At 56.7% G+C, this 18,416-nt stretch overlaps 2 protein-coding genes across 9 annotated transcripts in view; one reads left to right on the top strand and one right to left on the bottom strand.

Moving 5' to 3' along the window:
• The window catches only part of IDH3B (isocitrate dehydrogenase (NAD(+)) 3 non-catalytic subunit beta), a 66,264-nt gene extending 49,013 nt beyond the window's left edge, over positions 1-17,251 (top strand). Inside the window, exon 13 of the mRNA XM_068189142.1 lies at positions 17,241-17,251. The gene's annotated coding sequence lies outside the window, so the exon portion shown is untranslated. The remainder of the gene's footprint in view (positions 1-17,240) is intronic.
• DCTN1 (dynactin subunit 1) overlaps positions 1-18,416 on the bottom strand; it is a 58,102-nt gene that overhangs the window by 34,232 nt on the left and 5,454 nt on the right. For 3 of the 8 annotated variants that reach the window (XM_068189129.1, XM_068189131.1, XM_068189132.1), the window contains exons 1-4: positions 12,159-12,432; positions 7,153-7,398; positions 4,466-4,544; positions 1,969-2,000 (exon numbers count right to left, since the gene is read on the bottom strand). In XM_068189129.1, coding sequence (XP_068045230.1) covers positions 1,969-2,000; positions 4,466-4,544; positions 7,153-7,398; positions 12,159-12,191 — 390 coding nt within the window. In that variant the 5' untranslated portion in view covers positions 12,192-12,432. Of the gene's footprint in view, positions 1-1,968; positions 2,001-4,465; positions 4,545-7,152; positions 7,399-12,158; positions 12,433-18,416 lie in introns of those variants that run through there. The other 5 variants (XM_068189130.1, XM_068189133.1, XM_068189136.1 and 2 more) reach the window with 3 other exon arrangements.

Here is an 18,416-nt window from a genome sequence, read left to right as displayed (position 1 = left end):
GCCATGCAGCGCTGGGATGGAGCGGGATGGGGACAGTGAGGGTGACGATGGCCCCGGCATGCGGCCGCGCGCGGAAAAGGGACAAACAGCACCTTTTTGGGCTTCGCTCCGCGCTGCGTGAGGAGGGAACAGAAGGAATGTTAGACAGGCCTGGAGGCTCTCCTAGGAACCCCCTCCAGGCTGCAGGAAAGGCAGGAGGGGAAATGTGATCAGGGAAATTGAAGTAAATTAAGGAGGAAATAGCCCTGGAGTTACCCCCTTGCTCTGGACTCAGCTCCTGCCACCCCTGCCCCGGCACGGAGAATTTGGGGAGTCAGGACATGTGCAAAGGGGAATAAATCATTTCATGGTGCAAAGACAGGTCAAAGGGACTGGGGGGCCAGGATCTCCCAGGATGCAGAGGAAGAGGATGTGAGGACAAGGGGGAATGGTTTCCCACTGCCAGAGGGCAGGGATGGGTGGGATATTGGGAAGGAATTCCTCCCTGTGAGGGTGGGAAGGAGCCTGGACGGAATTCCCAGAGAAGCTGTGGCTGCCCCTGCCTCCCTGGAAGTGTCCAAGGCCAGGTTGGATGGGGCTTGCAGCCACTTGGGATAGTGGAAAATGTCCCTGGATGGGCTTTAAGGTCCCTCCCACCCCAAACCATTCCAGGATTCCATGACAAACCAGTGGGAATGCCCCAGAATGCAGCTGCACATGGAGCAGCATCTCCTGTCCTGACCCCTTCTCCACATCAGCAGCACAAAAATATTCCAAGAACAATCCCCATTCCCTGATTTCAAGAACACTGAGGTTTTCTAAATATTCTCTTTGTCTTCTAATGAATTCCAGGGTGGAATTAAACCAGGAGGATCAGACAGGGAGCACATGGAGCACAGGCTCCAGCAGTGCCAGGGGTTGATGGATCACACCCCACACAGCAGCAAAAGCCAAAAACCTTCCCAAAACCCTCTAACACAGGACAGGGAATCCATTTCCATCCTCCCCTCTGGCTGGAGCTCACATTCCCCAGGATCTGAGCCCAGTGAATCCCCAGGTGCTGCTCCATCCCCATCCCAGCTGTCCCCACACCCAGCACCCAGCTCCAGAGCAGGGTGGGGAGCAGAATTCCCACTCCTGGGAATTATCCACAATGGCAGGGCAGGAGGCTGGGCTCCAGTGTGCCCCAACCCAGCCCCACAGGTGCCACATGCACAGAAGCCCCTTGTCCCCACCATTTCCTTTCCCACACTGCCCACATCCCAGTTGGGCCAGTCTATCCCCATGGAAAATCCACTTTCTACCCCAAAACACAGAAAGCCACCCCCCGTGTCCCCAGGATCACCCAGGTCCATCCCTGGTCCTCAGGAGTGGTGACCTGGGCAGTGTTGGGGGAACAGCTGGACTTGATGGTCTCAGAGAGTTCTTCCAGCCTCAGTATTCCATAATTCCTCACCACCCCACACCTGTGTGGCCATTCCCAAGGACAGGAACCTGCTCCAGATTCCCATTCCTTAGGAAATATCCCTCACATTTGGGTACAACACGTCCCTATCCATGTCCCAGGAGCCACTGGAGCTCCAGGATGAAGGCACTCAGAGGGGAGCTGCCCCTGGATCCCTGGCAGTGTCCAAGGCCAGGTTGGACAGGGCTTGGAGCACCCTGGGACAGTGGAAGGTGTCCCTGCCCATGGCAGGAACTGAGGGGCTTTGAGGTCCTTTCCAGGATTCCAGGAGGGTCAGGGTTTGGAGGAAGCAGCCGGGGAATGCTGCAGAACTCAGATCAAAACGTGTGACACAGGACCCGTGCTGGATAATCCCTCAGGAACCCACTGATTCCTGGCCAGTGGCTGAAAATGGCATTTTCTACACATTGTTTCCCATGGGTTTTGGGAGAAATTCCCTTTTCCATGGGCATTTTATGTGTCTGCGTGCTCTTCCCGAAGGGATGAAAACCTCTCACAGGTGACAAAGTGCTGGGGTCACTCACCAGTTTGCTGGCCTTGGTGGCATCAAGGGAATCTGTGGAGAGAGCAGAAACAGAGCCATGAGCCTGAGGGACACCCCTGTCCCCATCCCAGTGTCCCTGCAGCCAGAGGACACCCAGCAGGGGGGCAGGAGAATTCTGGGAAGTGGGAGTGAAGCAGAGTCAGGATCTGGCAGGAAGTGGTGGCACAACAGGGTGTGGGTTTGGGGGAACGGGGAATTCCTTGTGGGAGCTGCTGGCTGAGGGAGGCAAACACTTGGATACACCTCGGAAATGGGGCAGTTCCACTGCTCTCCTTGGGCTGAATCCCTGGATTTCATGGATTCCTGAGCTACTGGCACAGGCTGCTCAGAGACTGGCAGAGTCACCATCGCTGGGGAGGGTTGAAATCCATGTGTATGTGGCACTTGGGGACACAGAATTCCTGTGGAATGGCTTGGGTGACAAGGGACCTTAAATCCCATCAACTCCACCTCTGCCATGGGCAGGGACACCTCCCACTATCCCAGGTGGCTCCAAGTCCTGTCCAACCCGGCCTTGGACACCTCCAAGGGGCAGCCACAGCTTCCCTGGGCACCCTGTGCCAGGGCCTGCCCACCCTCACAGGGAGGAATTCCTTCCCAATATCCCACCCAATTCTGCCCTTTTCCATTGGGAAGCCATTCCCCGTGTCCTGTCCCCCCCTGGCAGGTGTGTCTGGATTCCCACCCTCACCCAGGTGTCACCAGCAGCTGCCCCCACGTGTCCCCTCCTGTGCTGGCTCCATGGCAGAGCCATCCCTGCACCCGGCACTGCAGCGCTGCTGCAGCAGCTGCTGTTTCCATGGAAACCCTTGGCAGGCAGCCACATGCCAGCCCTGCATCCCTGACAGCATCCTCCCACACCCCACCTGCAGCCCGGGCTCCTCCTGCTCCGGGATGCCGGGATGGGAGGGCTGGGACCGGTGTCCATCTGTCCCAACCCAACATCCTGGGAAAGGGCTGGAGCTCCAGGAGCAGCTGAGGGAGCTGGGAAAGGGGCCCAGCCTGGAGAAAAAGGGGATCAGGGGGAAACTTCTGGCTCTCCAAAACTCCCTGAATTCCTGGAGCCAGGTGGGAGTCGGGATCTGCTCCCAGGGAACAGGGACAGGATGAGAGGGAACGGCCTCAGGCAGTGCCAGGTTGGATATTGGGGAAATTCCTTCTTGGAAAGGGCTGTCCAGCCCTGGCAGGGGTGGAGTCCCCATCCCTGGGGGGATTTACCAGCCCTGTGCATGTGGCACTTGGGGACATGGCCAGTGGTGGCCTGGGCGGTGCTGGGGAATTCGGGGGTGTCCGAGGGCTTTTCCAGCCTAAATGATTCCACGACTCTACGGCAGCATCCAAGGCAGAGAGCAAGGAAGGGTCCATTCCATTCTTCCCAACTAATTTTACCTCCTACTTCCTAGGAGAGGAGAAATCCCACCCACCACCCCCAGCCCACCCCGACCCATGAATCCCGATCCCACAAACACTTCCCACACGGAGCTCCCGGCTTGGCACACGGAGCCGAGGGAGCAGCCAAGGCAGGAAGCTGGCAGAGCCCCTTCCGGCAGCTCCCGGGATCCCGCAGCGCCTGCGGAAAACATTCCCGACAAAGCAAAGCTCGGACGGAGGGAGGGAAGCCTGGCCGGGCCCGCAGCCAGGAACAGCGGGGCCGGCGGATGTGGGAAATGGGGGAGGAATGCTCAGAGGAGAGCGGGAAGGGATCCCTGCCCCCGGGGGGGAACGGGGCACGGAGACACGGATGCTCCAGCTCCACAGGGATGTTGCAATTCCACAGGCTCAGAGTGGTCCAGTGGGTCTGTGTGCCCTCTGGGAAATATTCAGTCATTTCCCCCTTCCTTACAGGAAGGATTTCCCACCTTTCCAGGAAGGATTCCCGCCCCTCCAAGGGAGATTTCCAATCTCTCCAGGAATGATTCCCACCCCTCCAAAGGAGATTTCCAAACTCTCCAGGAAAGATTTCCAATCTCTCCAGGAATGATTCCCACCCCTCCAAAGGAGATTTCCACACTCTCCAGGAAAGATTTCCAATCTCTCCGGGAATGATTCCCACCCCTCCAAAGGAGATTTCCACACTCTCCAGGAAAGATTTCCAATCTCTCCAGGAATGATTCCCACCCCTCCAAAGGAGATTTCCAAACTCTCCAGGAAAGATTTCCCATTTCTTCAGGAAGGATTCCCACACCTCCAAGGGAGATTTCCAATCTCTCCAGGAAGGATTCCCACCCCTCCAAGGGAGAGTTCCAAACTCTCCAGGAAAGATTTCCCATCTCTCCAGGAAGGATTCCCACCCCTCCAAGAGAGAGGTCCCATTTCTTCAGGAAGGATTCCCACCCCTGCAAGAGAGATTTCCAATCTCTCCGGGAAGGATTCCCACATCTCCAGGAGGGATTCCCCATCCCCTTCAGGAATAATTTCCCATCCCCTCCACTGAGGATTCCCACCTCTCTGGGAAGGATTTCCCAGCTGGGCCATACCTCTCTTGGGGACCTTCATGGCAGCAGATTCCGGGGTTTCTGGGGATGTTGTGTCCGCTCCATCCTCAAACACTTGGATCTGGAAAAAACACAACGACCATCCTTGCCCAAAATTCCCAAACAGGGAGACCAGGGAACAGATCCCTCTGGGAGTGGGTTCAGCAGAGCAGATCCCATGGTTTTGGCACAGATTTTTACTTTCATCATTCTGGCTTTGCCATCAACCCTTCTGAAAACAGCCACACACTCCTTATTTTCATTGGGAACATGGAATATTCACACAGGCAACGAGGAAGGACAAAGCTCTGGATATGACAGCCCAGAACATCCGCTCCAGATTCAGGGATTTTTCTTTTGAACTATTTTTAGGTGCATTTTTGCTGGATAAACATGGAAAATGAGGTCGGGAGGGATTAGATCCCTGAGAGAGAACCATCCCTGTTCCTCAGATCAGCACCTCCCAAATTGTTCCTGCAGGAATTTGCCTGATCCATCACCACCTCCCACCTGCGAGCTCAGCTTAAAAATCAAAATAACCTGGGAAGCTGTCAGACAGGAATTCCATTTCGGGAAGGTTCCCAACACCAGCAATGATGAAATGTGAATGAAAAGCCACAAAGAGACCGAGGAAAAGATGATGCCAAGGAAATCACGACACCTACAGCCATGCAGGGTGGGAATTCTGAGTGGTCTGGGGGTTTCCCAGCAGGTTCAGCCTAGGAGGGAATTCCAGAGCTGCTGGAGAGGCTGGGGACAGGGACACAGCAGGGCTGCATCTGGAGTGACACTGGGAACTGCCACCAGAGACTGGGCACATCGTGTCCATCGAGCTCATCTGCCAAAGGCAGCTCCAGGTGATGCCAAAATCAGGGATTTCCACACACCAGAAAAGGAACAGCCATGCTTGGAATTGCCAGCTTGGGTAGAATCAGGGAATCATGGAATAGTTTGGGTGGGAAAGGACCTTAAATCCCACCCAGTGCCACCCCTGCCGTGGACAGGGACCCCTCCCACTGTCCCAGGATGCTCCAAGTGCTGTCCCTGTCCCTTGGACACTGCCAGGGATGGGGGATGCATCCAGCCCCACCCAGAGCCTTGTGCCCAGCACCCTCTGCCCCTCCCTGCCCCTGCCGAGGGGTGCCAGGGGTGGGGTCCCCCCTCTGTGCCCTGGGGGACACCGGGGACGCTCCCTGTGCCCCAGGGTGGCTCAGGATCAGCTCTGGACCTGCTGGGGCAGCCCTGCCTCCACAGCTTTGCTCTGGGACGGAGGATTTGGGGGATCTGGGGGCTGTTTGTCCCTCCTGCTTCCCACCTCTGCTCCAGCTGTGTCCCCATCCCTTCCCAGCTCTGGAATTTGGGGCGGGGGTTGAGCATCACTCGCTGCACACCCGGCCCAGAGGATGAGGCGACAAAAAAGGGGAATGGCTTCCCACTGGAAAAGGGAAGATTGGCCTGGGATCTTGGCAAGGAATTCCTCCCTGTGAGGGTGAGGAGGGGCTGGAATTCCCAGATTTGCTGTGGATGCCCCTGGATCCCTGGAAGTGTCCAAGGCCAGGTGGGATTGGAGCAGCCTGGGACAGTGGAAGGTGTCCCTGACTGTCAGGGGATGGCACTGGGTGGGCCTTGGGGTCCCTCCTGGTCCTGCAGACCCAAACTTTTCCCCGTAAACCCCTCAAAGCCTCTCCCAGCTGGATGGAGAGGCCAAGAGACGTGGACAAAGGAGCCGGGTCCATGTGTCCAGTTTTAATGCGGGAACTGGGAGTGTGCTGGAATCACATTTGGGAAATCTCCATGGTGATGCCAGGAGAGCAGCAGAGCTCCATCCAGCAATTCCTACACACCAACGGCGTTTAGGGTTGGATAAGAACATGAAAAGCTTCCTGGTGAGTTTGCCTCCAGCTCTGGTGGGTTCAGCTCTCTGTGTTTATCCCATTATTTAAAGGATGGGGATCGTTTTCCCTCGAGCTGAAGCAGTGAGAGGCTGGAGTCCTCCTAAAGTGATTCCTGCAATCTCTCCTGGATGAGCCATTGCTGCAGCCTCTGACCATGCGTGATCCAAAGGCCCTTCCAATGGACGGCACAGTGGATGCTGGGGTGGACCCCAGGACCCAAATGCCCTCATTTCATGCTCAGCTTCCCTCTGTCACCCAATCCCAAGGTCCTGGCAATGAGAGGCCATGGGGTGGGACACAAAGCAGTCCCTTTGTGCCAGGGAGGGGACAGGAGCTGGCTGGGGCTCCGGTGTCCTTGGAAGGTGACCCAGGAATCCACCTGGAGGAAGTTTGCTCTGGAGGGAGCTCCTGGCTCCTGCTGCAGCACACGAGCAGCAAATCTCAGCAGCCACACCCACACCGTGTGTTTTATCTCCTTCCAGGTAAACACAATTTAATTACAATTCCTTGGATCTGCTTCCAGGCAAACATCTGAGATCAATCCCAAACTCCACCTGCTGCAGGTGGTAAATACAGGGCAGCACCGGGCTGGGCAGCAGAATGGAACAACTAGGAATTCACCACGCTGCTTTCATTCCAGAACCTCAAGAACTCTGCGGAGGGTGAGATTCCACCTGGCTTTGGAGCCTGCTGTTCCCTCCCCTGTGGGAGATGGAGAATCCCAAAATCCCCAGGGCTGTTTCCCTGTATTTAACAAGCAAGCCACGACCCCGAGGACCCCGGGATCTCGCCCACCTGGGACTGCCTCACGAAGATGCCGTGGTTCTCCTCGCAGGTGAAGTACTTCCTGCCCTGCACCGTGCCATCGTTCTTGCCCTTGGCCTCGTCCAGGATGACCCCGACCCATTTGCCGGTGGCGAACAGGGTGGCCCCCACGTAGGCCACGGTGCCGCGGTGGCCCTTGCCGATGACCTCCACGCGGGAGCCCACCTTGAGGGGCTTGCTGCCGCCGTCTGCGCTCATCCTGCCCGTGCTGGAGGCCTGGCAACAGGGGAAAGAGCGGTTCAGAAAGGTGGGACGGACACAAGGGGCGGATATCGGGATGGTTCATCTCCCTCCGGCCCCGCGCGCGTGCTCCAGCTCTTTTTATTTTGGGTAATTCCTTCGGCTCCCCAACAGGAGCCACAAACCATGGCACAGCCAGCTGTGACCACTCACAAAGCTGATTCATCCCCTTTTATAACATTTTTATAAGCCCTGGGCAGGGGGAAAAACCACGAGAGCAGCACAGTTGGTCAGCCTTAACCAACTCATGCTCCGTCTTCTCCCATTTTATCAGCATTCCCATGGTTTTCCAGCCGTGGAATTCTGTGCCCAGAAGCAGACAGGGGTTGCTGTCCCATCCCTTCATGGTGGCCCCCCTGCTGTTCCTGGCATGCCTGGACTCCTGGTGTCCCACCTTGGAATGTGGGTGGGAAAGTCCAGCAGCTTTCCAGGTGGGAGAGAGGAAACGGCCTCAGGTTGCGCCAGGGGAGGTTTAGATGGGAAAATTCCTCCAGCCCAGGACACTGATGGAATCCCCACCCCGGGAGGGATTTAAAACCTCAACAATTCCATGATTCCATGTCATAAACATTACATCCATATTTCTATTTCAGCAGGCACCAGGACACTCCAAGTGTGACATTCCGGGATGCCCCTGGGTTTAGGTGGGGTTAGCCAGGTCATCAATGCTCTTGGAGCAGCAATGAGGCGATGGATGTGAGGAATTCCACGGGTACTGGAGACCCTCAGGATTATTGAAATGCCAGGGAAATTTGTTGGGATCCATCCCCAACGCCTCCTGCTCTGCAATCAACCTGAGCAAAACAGATTAATCATGGAATTCTGGAATGGTTTGGGTGGGAAGGGACCTTAAATGCCAACAAGTCCACCCCCTTCCATGGGCAGGGACAGCTTCCGCTGTCCCAGAGTGCTCCAGGTCCTGTCCAACTCGGCCTTGGACACTTCCAGGGACAGCCACAGCTTCTCTGGGCACCCTGTGCCAGGGCCTGCCCACCCTCACAGGGAGGAATTCCGTCCCAATATCCGACCCAAATCTCCCCTTTTCCAGTGGGAAGCCATTCCCTGCACCCTATCACTCCAAGCCCGTGTCCAAAGCCCCTCTCCAGATCTTCTGAAGATCCTCAAAACCCTGACACCTTTCAATCCCACTGCCTCTTATCCCAGAGGGGACACAGATGTTCCCTGTCCTGCTCAGCTCCATCTTCCCACTCATCCCAACCTCCCAGCAATCCCCAAAACGGAACCAGTTTGGCATTCCCCCCACCCCATGTGTCACTGGTTCTGGTCATTGTGCAGAAATGTGGGGTTTTGGTCGCTCTGGGCCTGGCTTCAGCCGAAGAATTTGCTCTTTATCCCAGGAAAACAGAGCCCCTTTCTCCCAGAAGGGCTGGGGAGGCCCTGCAGACAAACCTCAGCCACAGGGGGTTTGGGACATTCAGGGAATTCTCAGCCTGTGGAAGAACCCTGGGGACTTTGGAAGCTCCTGGAATCCTAACAAACCACCCCCTTCCCTTGCACATCTCCTCCCGAGGCTGGAATGCAGAGTGAACCACTGAGTTTGGGGTTTTGTGACTAAAAGCAGGGATGTGGATTTTCCCACGAGCCTGAATTCCAGGTTTCATCCAAACACAACTGGCAGAAATCAAAGGTCACAAAATAATCTTCTATTAAGACCCAAAAGCCATCAAACAACGAAGAAACCCAAAGCCCCAAAGGAAAAATTGATGCTCCAGACCCAAATATCTCCCAAAGTTCTGGCAGCAACATCCTGAGAGCACCTGGAAAATCGTGTCCCAGGTGTTAGGGAAAATGAGAGCAGAGCCCAGAGGAAAATCCCAAATCCCCAGGACACGGGAAGGTTCCTGAAGCAGGAGTTTTTATCCCTCCAGGCGTCCATTTGGCACCTGCAGCCAGGTAAGATCCCTCGGATGTGACACATTCCAAGCCCTGGGGTACCTCTGGCCATTCCCTGGGTCCTGTCCCTCTGTCCCTTGTCCCCATTCCCTCTCCAGCTCTCCTGGAGCCCCTTCAGGCCCTGCAAGGGGCTCTGAGCTCTCCCTGGAGCCTTCCCTTCTCCAGGCTGGACATGCCCAGCTCTCCCAGCCTGTCCCTGATGGACATTTGCCAACCAGCACTAATTTCACAGAAACTTCTCCCAAGTCTTTCGCACTTGGGAAAAGAAGGAGAGCCCAGGATTAATCTCTCCCACCCCATGCCACCCCTCAGGAGCAAGCACTGGGTCTCTTCTGTTTCCAATTAATCAGAAATTGGTCTGTGAGACACCTGGAAGCTCCAATGCAACGGAGAAACCCCCAGCTGGAATTCCCATGAGGATTCAAACCAAGGTTAATGCAGGTTTTACGAGAGGAAGAACCGTCCCAGCTGGAAGCGGGTGGGATGGACACACCTGTGGTCACACCTCCCGGCCGTGGTGACAATCCCTGAGGGACAAACATGGGGACAGTCATCACTGGGGGCACCATGGCACAGCAGGTGGTGACACAGCCCAGAATTCCCTCAGCTTCCCAGGCCAGCTCCTCGTGGATCCCCTCTGCCACGCCGACCTTCCCAGAGGAGCACGCTCGGGATCCCCCAGTCCTGGGAATGGGGGTTTGGACAGCAAAGGAAGAGGATGGAGGAGCAGAACTGTGGGAAGCCACAAGGGCTGAGGCCACTCACAGTGACAGCCCTGTCACCCTCGGTCTGGAAGGGGAATAAGCTCCTAAATCCCAGGAAATGAGAAATCCAGGCATTCACAGTGAAGGCAGCGGGGCACAGCTGAGGAGATCCGAGCAGGGCACGGGGCAGGTGGTGGGAACGGGACAACCAGGAATGCTGAACCTCTGGAGCAGCCAGCAGCCCAGGAGGAGCCTGTCCCACATCCCAGAACTGCCATCCAGGGACACCAGGTGAGGGACAAGCATGCGGCTGTGCTGCCACCACCACCAGAGACTGTCCCCACAACTTCCCGCCTGGCACCACTTCAAAATCCAGCATTTTCCCATTTTCCCCCCTTTTTGAAGAGTGATAGACACCCACAGACTGTCTGCTCTGCTATGTGAAGGTCCTGGTGGCGAGGCACTGAAGATGGGATGAATTCCCAGTGATTTGGGTCACCCCTGTGCTCCATGCAAAGCTGAGGGCTCCAGCGTTCCGCTCAGCCCTGGAATATTCAGCGTTCCTTCAGGAGCGCCTCCCCCACGCAGGTGAGACTGATGGAGCCTCAAACTGCCACTCACAGCTCAGATCAAGTTTCGGGAGAATCCCGAGCAGCCAGCTCAGCCAAGACCCAAATTCCAGGTGCTGCCCACAAAGCTGGAAGAGGGAAAAGACTTGGGGAGAATTCTGGCTTTGAGCCTGGTGCTGCTGCCACGACAGCCCTGTGGAAAGGAGGGAGCACCCTGGCACGGCGGGTGGCTGCCGCGGGTGACACCAGGATGTGGCACTGGCATGAAGTCATGGTGGCACTGGATTCCAGGCTGCCAAACCGGGAGGGTGTGGGTGTCTCGGGACACCAGGAGCAGCGCCCCCAAAACCCGGAAGGGACACGGCCGGGGTGGCCAGTGGCTCCAGCCCCAGGAAAGGCCAGCACAGCTGTGGTCTCTGCAGTGCCATTCCAAAATCCATGTGAGCCAAACAGGGGTAATCTACTCACAGTGCTGTCCTGGGACCCCCAGGACTCCCAGTCCTGCCACATCTCCCTCCATCAGCCCGTGGAGCCAGTGCTTTGCTCCCTCCCTGAGCCCCCATCCCCTTGGAGCCCCCCAGGTTGTTGTGACAAAGCTGTCAGGACTCAGGCTGGAATCTCACCCCCATCCTCCTGCTCCCCCATGGAAAACAGGGAGGTTTGGGGAGCAGGTGTGGGGCTCCAGCCCCCAAAAACCCACATGGACACACACTGGGATCCTGCTGGGGTGGGCAAAAAAGGCTCCAGGCTGGGAAGTCTTCCCTCCACAGCCAAATCCCTTCGGCCACAGCCCAAATCCCACCAGCTCCAGGCCTGGTGGATCCCACAGCAGGCTAGACACGGGGCCCACGGAGGGTCTGGGGGTCCCGTGGAGAGGGGGGAAGGCTCTGCCCTCCCCAGCTCCATCCTGGAGTCGTTGCCAAGTTGGCACAGCCAGGCCCAAACGCGCTGGCGATGCCCGGCGGGGTCTGGGACACAATGTCACCGTGGCGGCCACACAGGGACACAGCGACAGGGACAGAAACTCCCGGGAAAGGCCTGGCCCGGGGCCGGGGGGGCCGCTGGCACCGCACAGCCCAGGGGCAGCTGCAATACGGAAAAACCTGGAAGCGCTTGCCAGGCCCGCGGAAGGAAGCTCGGCATCGCTCGGTGCCGCCTGGAAAAGCGGCCCGGAGGGAGGGGAGCCCGCGGCAGGCAGCAAAACACGCCGGGATCTTTGTGCTCAGCAGCCCCGGCAAGGCTGAGCCGGAGCCCCGGCAAGGGGCTGAGCCGGAGCGGAGGCTTAATTAATTAATCGCAGTAATGATGTGGGGTAATCACCCACACGGGCAGGTAACTCCGGCCAAAAGACCCGGCCCCGGCGCAAGCCGGAGCATCCACCTCCCCTCCCGGCATTATTGTCAGCGAGAGAGGTGCCACATTCCAGGGATACGGGAGCACGCTCGAGAATCCCCTACAAAAGCCAGCTATTTTCGCTGCGACAGCGTCGCGATCTGTCGCGATAGGAGCCGGCAGAGCCAGGAGCTGTTGAGTCAGCCCTCCCCCTTACCCGGCCGGACGCGTGCCTCCTGCCCTGGGCCATGCTGCCGCGCTCCAGAGATTCCCGATCTGCAGCCAGCAGCTCTCCCAGCTCACGGCCGGCAGCATCCAGCGGCGCTTCCCAGCGTCCCGGCCGATCCCAGCATCCCCGCGCCCCCCTCCCCCGAGGCTCTGCCGGCCGCTCCAAGAGGGAGGGAAGCCCTTTTCTGGGCGAGGATGCTCCGAGGGAGGGATACAGAGAATTCCAGCGCTGCCGATGGAGCCACTCTGCGCCAGTGCCGCTCCAGACTTGTCACGGCGCCGGCGGCTCGCTGGGTCCTAACGCTCCCCGCAGGAGGAGGCACCGGGCCACTCCAGGCCTCCTCCTGCTCGCCCTGTGGTGGCCACTGGGCAGGGACACCCCAAATTCCACCTGCACGGCGCCCGCCGAGACCCCAGCCAAGGCTTGCCCCACTTGCTCTTGCCTCCATGGAGAATTTTGAGGGAAAACAACGCCCTGAAGAGCGGGGCTTGTCCCAAATGCCCGGGAGCAGCACCCGTGGGTGGATGGAGCCCAAAGGGTTAATTGCGGGCAGCTGGAATGATCACTAATTGTCCTGCTCCCGGCTGTGACAGGTGACACGTTGTGTCCCATTGTTCCCGGCTGAGCTGACAGATCCCAAATTCACGGCCTCGCCCCTCTTCTGGGCACCGTTCCCGGTGCTAATCAGGCTAACGAGGGGATTTGGGAGCCACCAGGACCGGCCACTGCCCGACATCCCGACACATGGAAGCACCCCCAAACCACAGCATATCCCGAGCTGGGATCGACCCACGGGATCCAACTCAGGATCCAGGGATCCAACTCCCAAACACTCCTGGAGCTCCAGCAGCCTTGGGAATGCTCCTCAGGGAAGGAGCTTTAAACACGCCCAGCTGGGATAAACACCACCAAACGCAGCTGGAAACTGGGAATTTCTCACGGGGACCACCAGGAACTCAACCAGAGTCACCTCAGGTATCTGCTGGCCATTGGAGCTCCAGCTGCTTCCCCTCTGCATGCAGCTTTAAAGGAAACTTCACACACACAAAACCCACACAAAATTCTCCAAAAAGGTACAAAGAGGACGAGCCCCTTCCCCTCAGCCTCAGATTCCAAACCAGTTTAGAAGATTTAGAAAATCTGAATTATTTTATCCATAGGAGAAACCTCCTCTGGGAAGCTCGCCTTGCTTCCCTGCCAGAATCTGGGAGCAAATATCACCTGTGTCACCTGTTTATAGACCCATGGAATGGTTTAGGTGGGAAGAGACCGTAAATCCCAATAATTCCACCCCCTGCCATGTGCAGGGACAGCTTTCACCACCCCAGGCTGCTCCAAGCCCTGTCCAACCTGGCACTTCCACAGATCCAGGGGCAGCCACAGCTTTCCTGGGCACCATGTGCCAGGGCCTCACCACCCTCACAGGGAAGGATTTCTTCCTAATTCCTAAATTCTAGAGGATTTCTGCTCTTCCTCTCCCCTGCAGGATCCTCCTCTGGGATCCTGGATGATCCCAGGAGCAGAACAAGAGCCATGGACACAAACACTTGGAAGGTGCTCAGCCCACGGAGCGCCGGCGGGGGTTGTGTTCCAAGGAGAGGCTGGAATGCCAAGAGGGAACTCAAATTCAAGAAAGCTTGAAGAGGGAACTCAAATTCAAGAAAGCTTCCTCTAAGTGCAAGGAAATCTGGGAAACAGCCATGGAATTCCAGCAGGAATTCAGATGGGAGGAAGGGTGAGCTCCGGGAGCAGCCCCTCAGAATATGGGAATTCCTCACTGCTCTTCCCACAGAGCTCTGGGAATAGCAGGACAGACCCAAAAGCAGGAAAAGAGCAGACAGACTTTGCTCCCAGGTGGAGCAGAAGAGTAATTGTTCATTTAAAAAGAAAATTATGAACGTCACACAGCGCCTGCTCCTCCTCAGCAGGAGTTTTCCACGTTAAACTGAAGCACAAGGGAATTTTTTCCACACCAACACAATTTTATAGGATCATGGGGTGGTTTGGGGTGGGAGGGATATCAAAACCTGCCCAGTGCCACCCCTGCCATGGGCAGGGACATCTCCCACTGTCCCAGGCTGCTCCAAGCCCCATCCAACCTGGAACCTTTCCAGGGATCCAGGGGAAGCCACAGCCTCTCTAGGAAACCAGTGCTGAAAATCATGGAATTACAGAATAGAATCATGGAATTTTTAAGTTGGAAAAGCCTTTCTGAGTCACTGATATCCCATTTCTCAACACAACAAAATCACAGGCACCACTCGCCATCTCCTGCTTTATTTACTGCTTGGATTTGGGGTGAAAATGAACCCCTGAGGGAAAGAATCCTGGAAAATCCTGAGCTGGGAAAGAGCCACAAGGATCCCGAGCTTAAACAAGAAGCTGAGGTGGGACAGGAGCTTTATGAGTGCCTGAGTTAAGGGGATATGGGAAATTTTGGTAATTAAAGCTCTGTGAGATGATCCAGAGCCCTCTGGGAACATCCCAACCTCCAAGAGGGCTTGGCTGCTCCACCCCTGCCACAGCCTGTGGATCTGGGGCTAAGACTTCTCTGTACAAAGAGGAAAAATCCCAAATTTCCCCCCAAACTCAGGCACTGCCATGTCAGGATGAAAAAATCCCCAGGATAAATAAGCCTTCATGGGGTTTTTCCAGGGAAACACACCCAAAAATCTGATTAAACCTCTGAATTAAATCTCCTGGTGCACTGAGCAGGGATGGGACTGGCACAGGAGACCCCTGGCACAGGAAACCATCCATGCCACTCCCAGGGATTCCCAGTGCCACCCACGCCACTCCCAGGGACTCCCAGTGCCACTACTGCCAGTCCCAGAGATTCCCAGTGCCACTAATGCCACTCCCAGGGATTCCCAGTGCCACCCACGCCACTCCCAGGGACTCCCAGTGCCACTAATGCCACTCCCAGGGACTCCCAGTGCCACCCATGCCACTTCCAGGGACTCCTAGGGCCACTAATGCCAATCCCAGAGATTCCCAGTGCCACTAATGTCACTCCCAGGGATTCCCAGTGCCACCCATGCCACTCCCTGGGATTCCCAGTGCCACTAATGCCACTCCAGGGATTCCCAGTGCCACCCACGCCACTCCCAGGGATTCCCAGTGCCACTAATGCCACTCCCTGGGATTCCCAGTGCCACCCATGTCACTCCCAGGGATTCCCAGTGCCACCCATGCCACTCCCAGGGATTCCCAGTGCCACCCATGCCACTCCCAGGGACTCCCAGTGCCACTAATGCCACTCCCAGAGATTCCCAGTGCCACTAATGCCAGTCCCAGGGATTCCCAGTGCCACCCATGCCACTTCCCGGGATTCCCAGTGCCACCCATGCCACTCCCAGGGATTCCCAGTGCCACTAATGCCACTTCCCAGGCCATGGATCCCCCACAAACCACCCCAGCCATCGCCCTGCAGGATCCACATGGATTTCCTGCTGCCCAAAATGTAATCTCTGTGTAATTCATCAGCACCGAGAAGTCTAGAAATATCCCCCCCTCATCATCCAGGCTTTTCCCTGGGATCTGGGACACATGCCAGCGTCCTGCTGAGCAGCTGGAACACCCCCAGCTCAGGGCACACCAGGAGGAGGGAGGTTAAAAACCTTCAGAAACTCCCACTGTTTATCCAGCAGGAGCAAAATTCCACCTTAGTGCACTTTAATATATTTTTTCACACACACATCCCGGTGAAATTCCTCCACAAAGCTGATTTTGGGGTTGAGTTTGTCAGGAAACTGAGTTCAGGAGAGAAATCCTAAATTAGCATTTGAGGTTTGGTCTTTAATGAGTCAAAATAAATCCAGAGTGAGTTTAAGGCTTTTTTAATTCCTCTCCAAGCCCTGAACACTCCCAGGAGACCCCAAAAGTGGAGGGGAATCAGAATCCTGGAGTCATGGAATGGGTTGGGTTGGAAGGGACCTCAAATCCCATCCAGCGCCACCCCTGCCATGGCAGGGACACCTCCCACTGTCCCAGGTGGCTCCAAGCCCCAAAGCCCAACCTGGCCTTGGGCACTGCCAGGGATCCAGGGACAGCCACAGCAAATCTGGGAATTCCAGCCCAGCCCCTCCCCACCCTCCCAGCCAGGAATTCCTTGCCAAGATCCCAGCCCAATCTCTCCTTTCCCAGTGGGAGCCATTCCCTGGGTCCTGTCCCTCTGTCCCTTGTCCCCAGCCCCTCTCCAGCTCTCCTGGAGCCCCTCCAGGGACTCTGGGGATTCCCTGGATTTTTCCCTTCTCCAGGGGAACATTCCCAGCTCTCTCAGAGCAAAAGAGCTCCAAATTCATAGAATGGTTTGGGTTGGAAAAGACCTTAAATCCCATCCATTCCCACCCCATTCATGGGCAGGGACAGCTCCCACTGTCCCAGGTGGATCCAGCCTGGACTTGGGCACTGCCAGGGATCCAGGGGCAGCCTCAGCTGCTCTGGGAATTCCAGCCCAGCCAGGAATTCCTTGCCAAGATCCCAGCCCAATCTCCCCTTTCCCAGTGGGAGCCATTCCCTGGGTCCTGTCCCTGCAGGCCTTGTCCCCAGTCCCCCTCTGCAGAGTTTGACCAAACAAACTGGGCACATCCACCTCCCAGGATGAGGCCACCCAGCCAGGCCACCTGGGAACAACACCAACTGAGGGGAGGGCACGGCGTCACCCACCGGGACCTCACAGCAATTCCCGTGGAATTACAGAGTGGTTTAGGGTGAAAATTCCTCAGAGACCGTCGAGTCCAACCACTCCCCCAGCACTGCCGAGGCCACCACTTGGCATGTGTCCCCAGGTGCCACATCCACAGGGCTGGAGGAGTTAACAACCCTTTCCACCAAGGAATTACCCCAGCCTCCAACCCGAACCCGGCACGACCCAGCGCCGTCCCCTCCCCTCCTATCCCCGCTCCCTGCCAGCACAACCCGACCCGTGCCGGCTCCACCCTCCCGTCGAGAACCACGAGGTCCCCGCGGGTCCCTTTTTCCCCTCGGGACCTCATTCCAGGTGCGGCGGATGCCGGCGCTAGGACCCGGCGCTGGAGCCTGCGCCCTGCTCGGCTGCACCGCGGCACCGCAGCCCCCGCAGCCGCCTCCCTCCCTCCTTGCCGACCCCTCGGGATCATCCCGCCGCATTCCCGGCTCCTGCCGCCCTGGGATCGCTGCTCCGCAGCCGCAGCAAGGCCCGGACACGCCGAGGATGCAGCGGGAGGTCAGTGGATTTCAGCTCAGCCCGAGGGGATTCCCGGCTCATTCCAACCGGGATCGTCTCCCGGGAAAAGCTGATTTCAGCGCCCGGCGCTCGGGGAATGGGAGAGACAGAACCGCTCGGTCCGTGCGGGACTCTGCTGGGCTGCCGGAGCAGAAATCCCTGGATTTGAACTCTCCCAAAGCCCCTCGGATCTCGCTCTGAGCAATTCCCAGCTTTAAACTTTATTCCCTCGTTCCTTACGGAATTCCTGACCAGCCCCGTCGCTCAGGGCGCTGGTGGATGAGGGCATGGAGCAGGGGGGGGAATACCCGGGCTGGGAGTCATTCCATGATCCATACACCCCGACCCATCAAAAAAAAAAAAAAATCCATCGAAACCTCATTCCCTCCAAAAAGCCCCAATCCATCAAAACCCCAATCCCTCCAAAAAAACCCCCAATCCCTCCAAAAAAATCCCAATCCTCAAAAAAAACCCCAATCCCCCCAAAAAACCACCCCAATCCCCCAAAAAAACCACCCCAATCCCCCCAAAAAACCACCCCAATCCCCCCCAAAAAACCACCCCAATCCCTCCAAAAAACACCCCCAATCCCTCAAAAAACCCCAATCCCGCCAAAAAACACCCCCAATCGCTCCAAAAAACACCCCAAACCCTCCATATAAAAAATCCCAATCTCTCCAAAGAACACCCCAATTCTCAAAAAAAAACCCCAATCCTCCAATAAAAACCCCAATCCCTCCATATAAAAAATCCTAATCTCTCCAAAGAACACCCCAATTCTCAAAAAAAACCCAATCCCCCCAAAAAAACCACCCCAATCCCTCAAAAAAACCCCCATCCCTCCAAAAAAAAACCCAATCCCTCCAAAAAAAACCCAATCCCTCCAAAAAAAACCCTAATTCTCCAAAAAAAAAACCCCAATCCCTCCAAAAAAACCCCCCAATCCCTCAAAAAAAAAAAAACCCAATCCCTCAAAAAAAACCACCCCAATCCCTCCAAAAAACACCCCCAATCCCTCTAAAAAACACCCAATTCTCCAA

Source organism: Anomalospiza imberbis, chromosome 4, assembly GCF_031753505.1.
Source record: "Anomalospiza imberbis isolate Cuckoo-Finch-1a 21T00152 chromosome 4, ASM3175350v1, whole genome shotgun sequence".
Taxonomy (NCBI): Eukaryota; Metazoa; Chordata; class Aves; order Passeriformes; family Viduidae; genus Anomalospiza; species Anomalospiza imberbis.
Note: the sequence above shows the minus strand (reverse complement) of the source record. Positions and strands in the feature narration are given on the sequence as shown.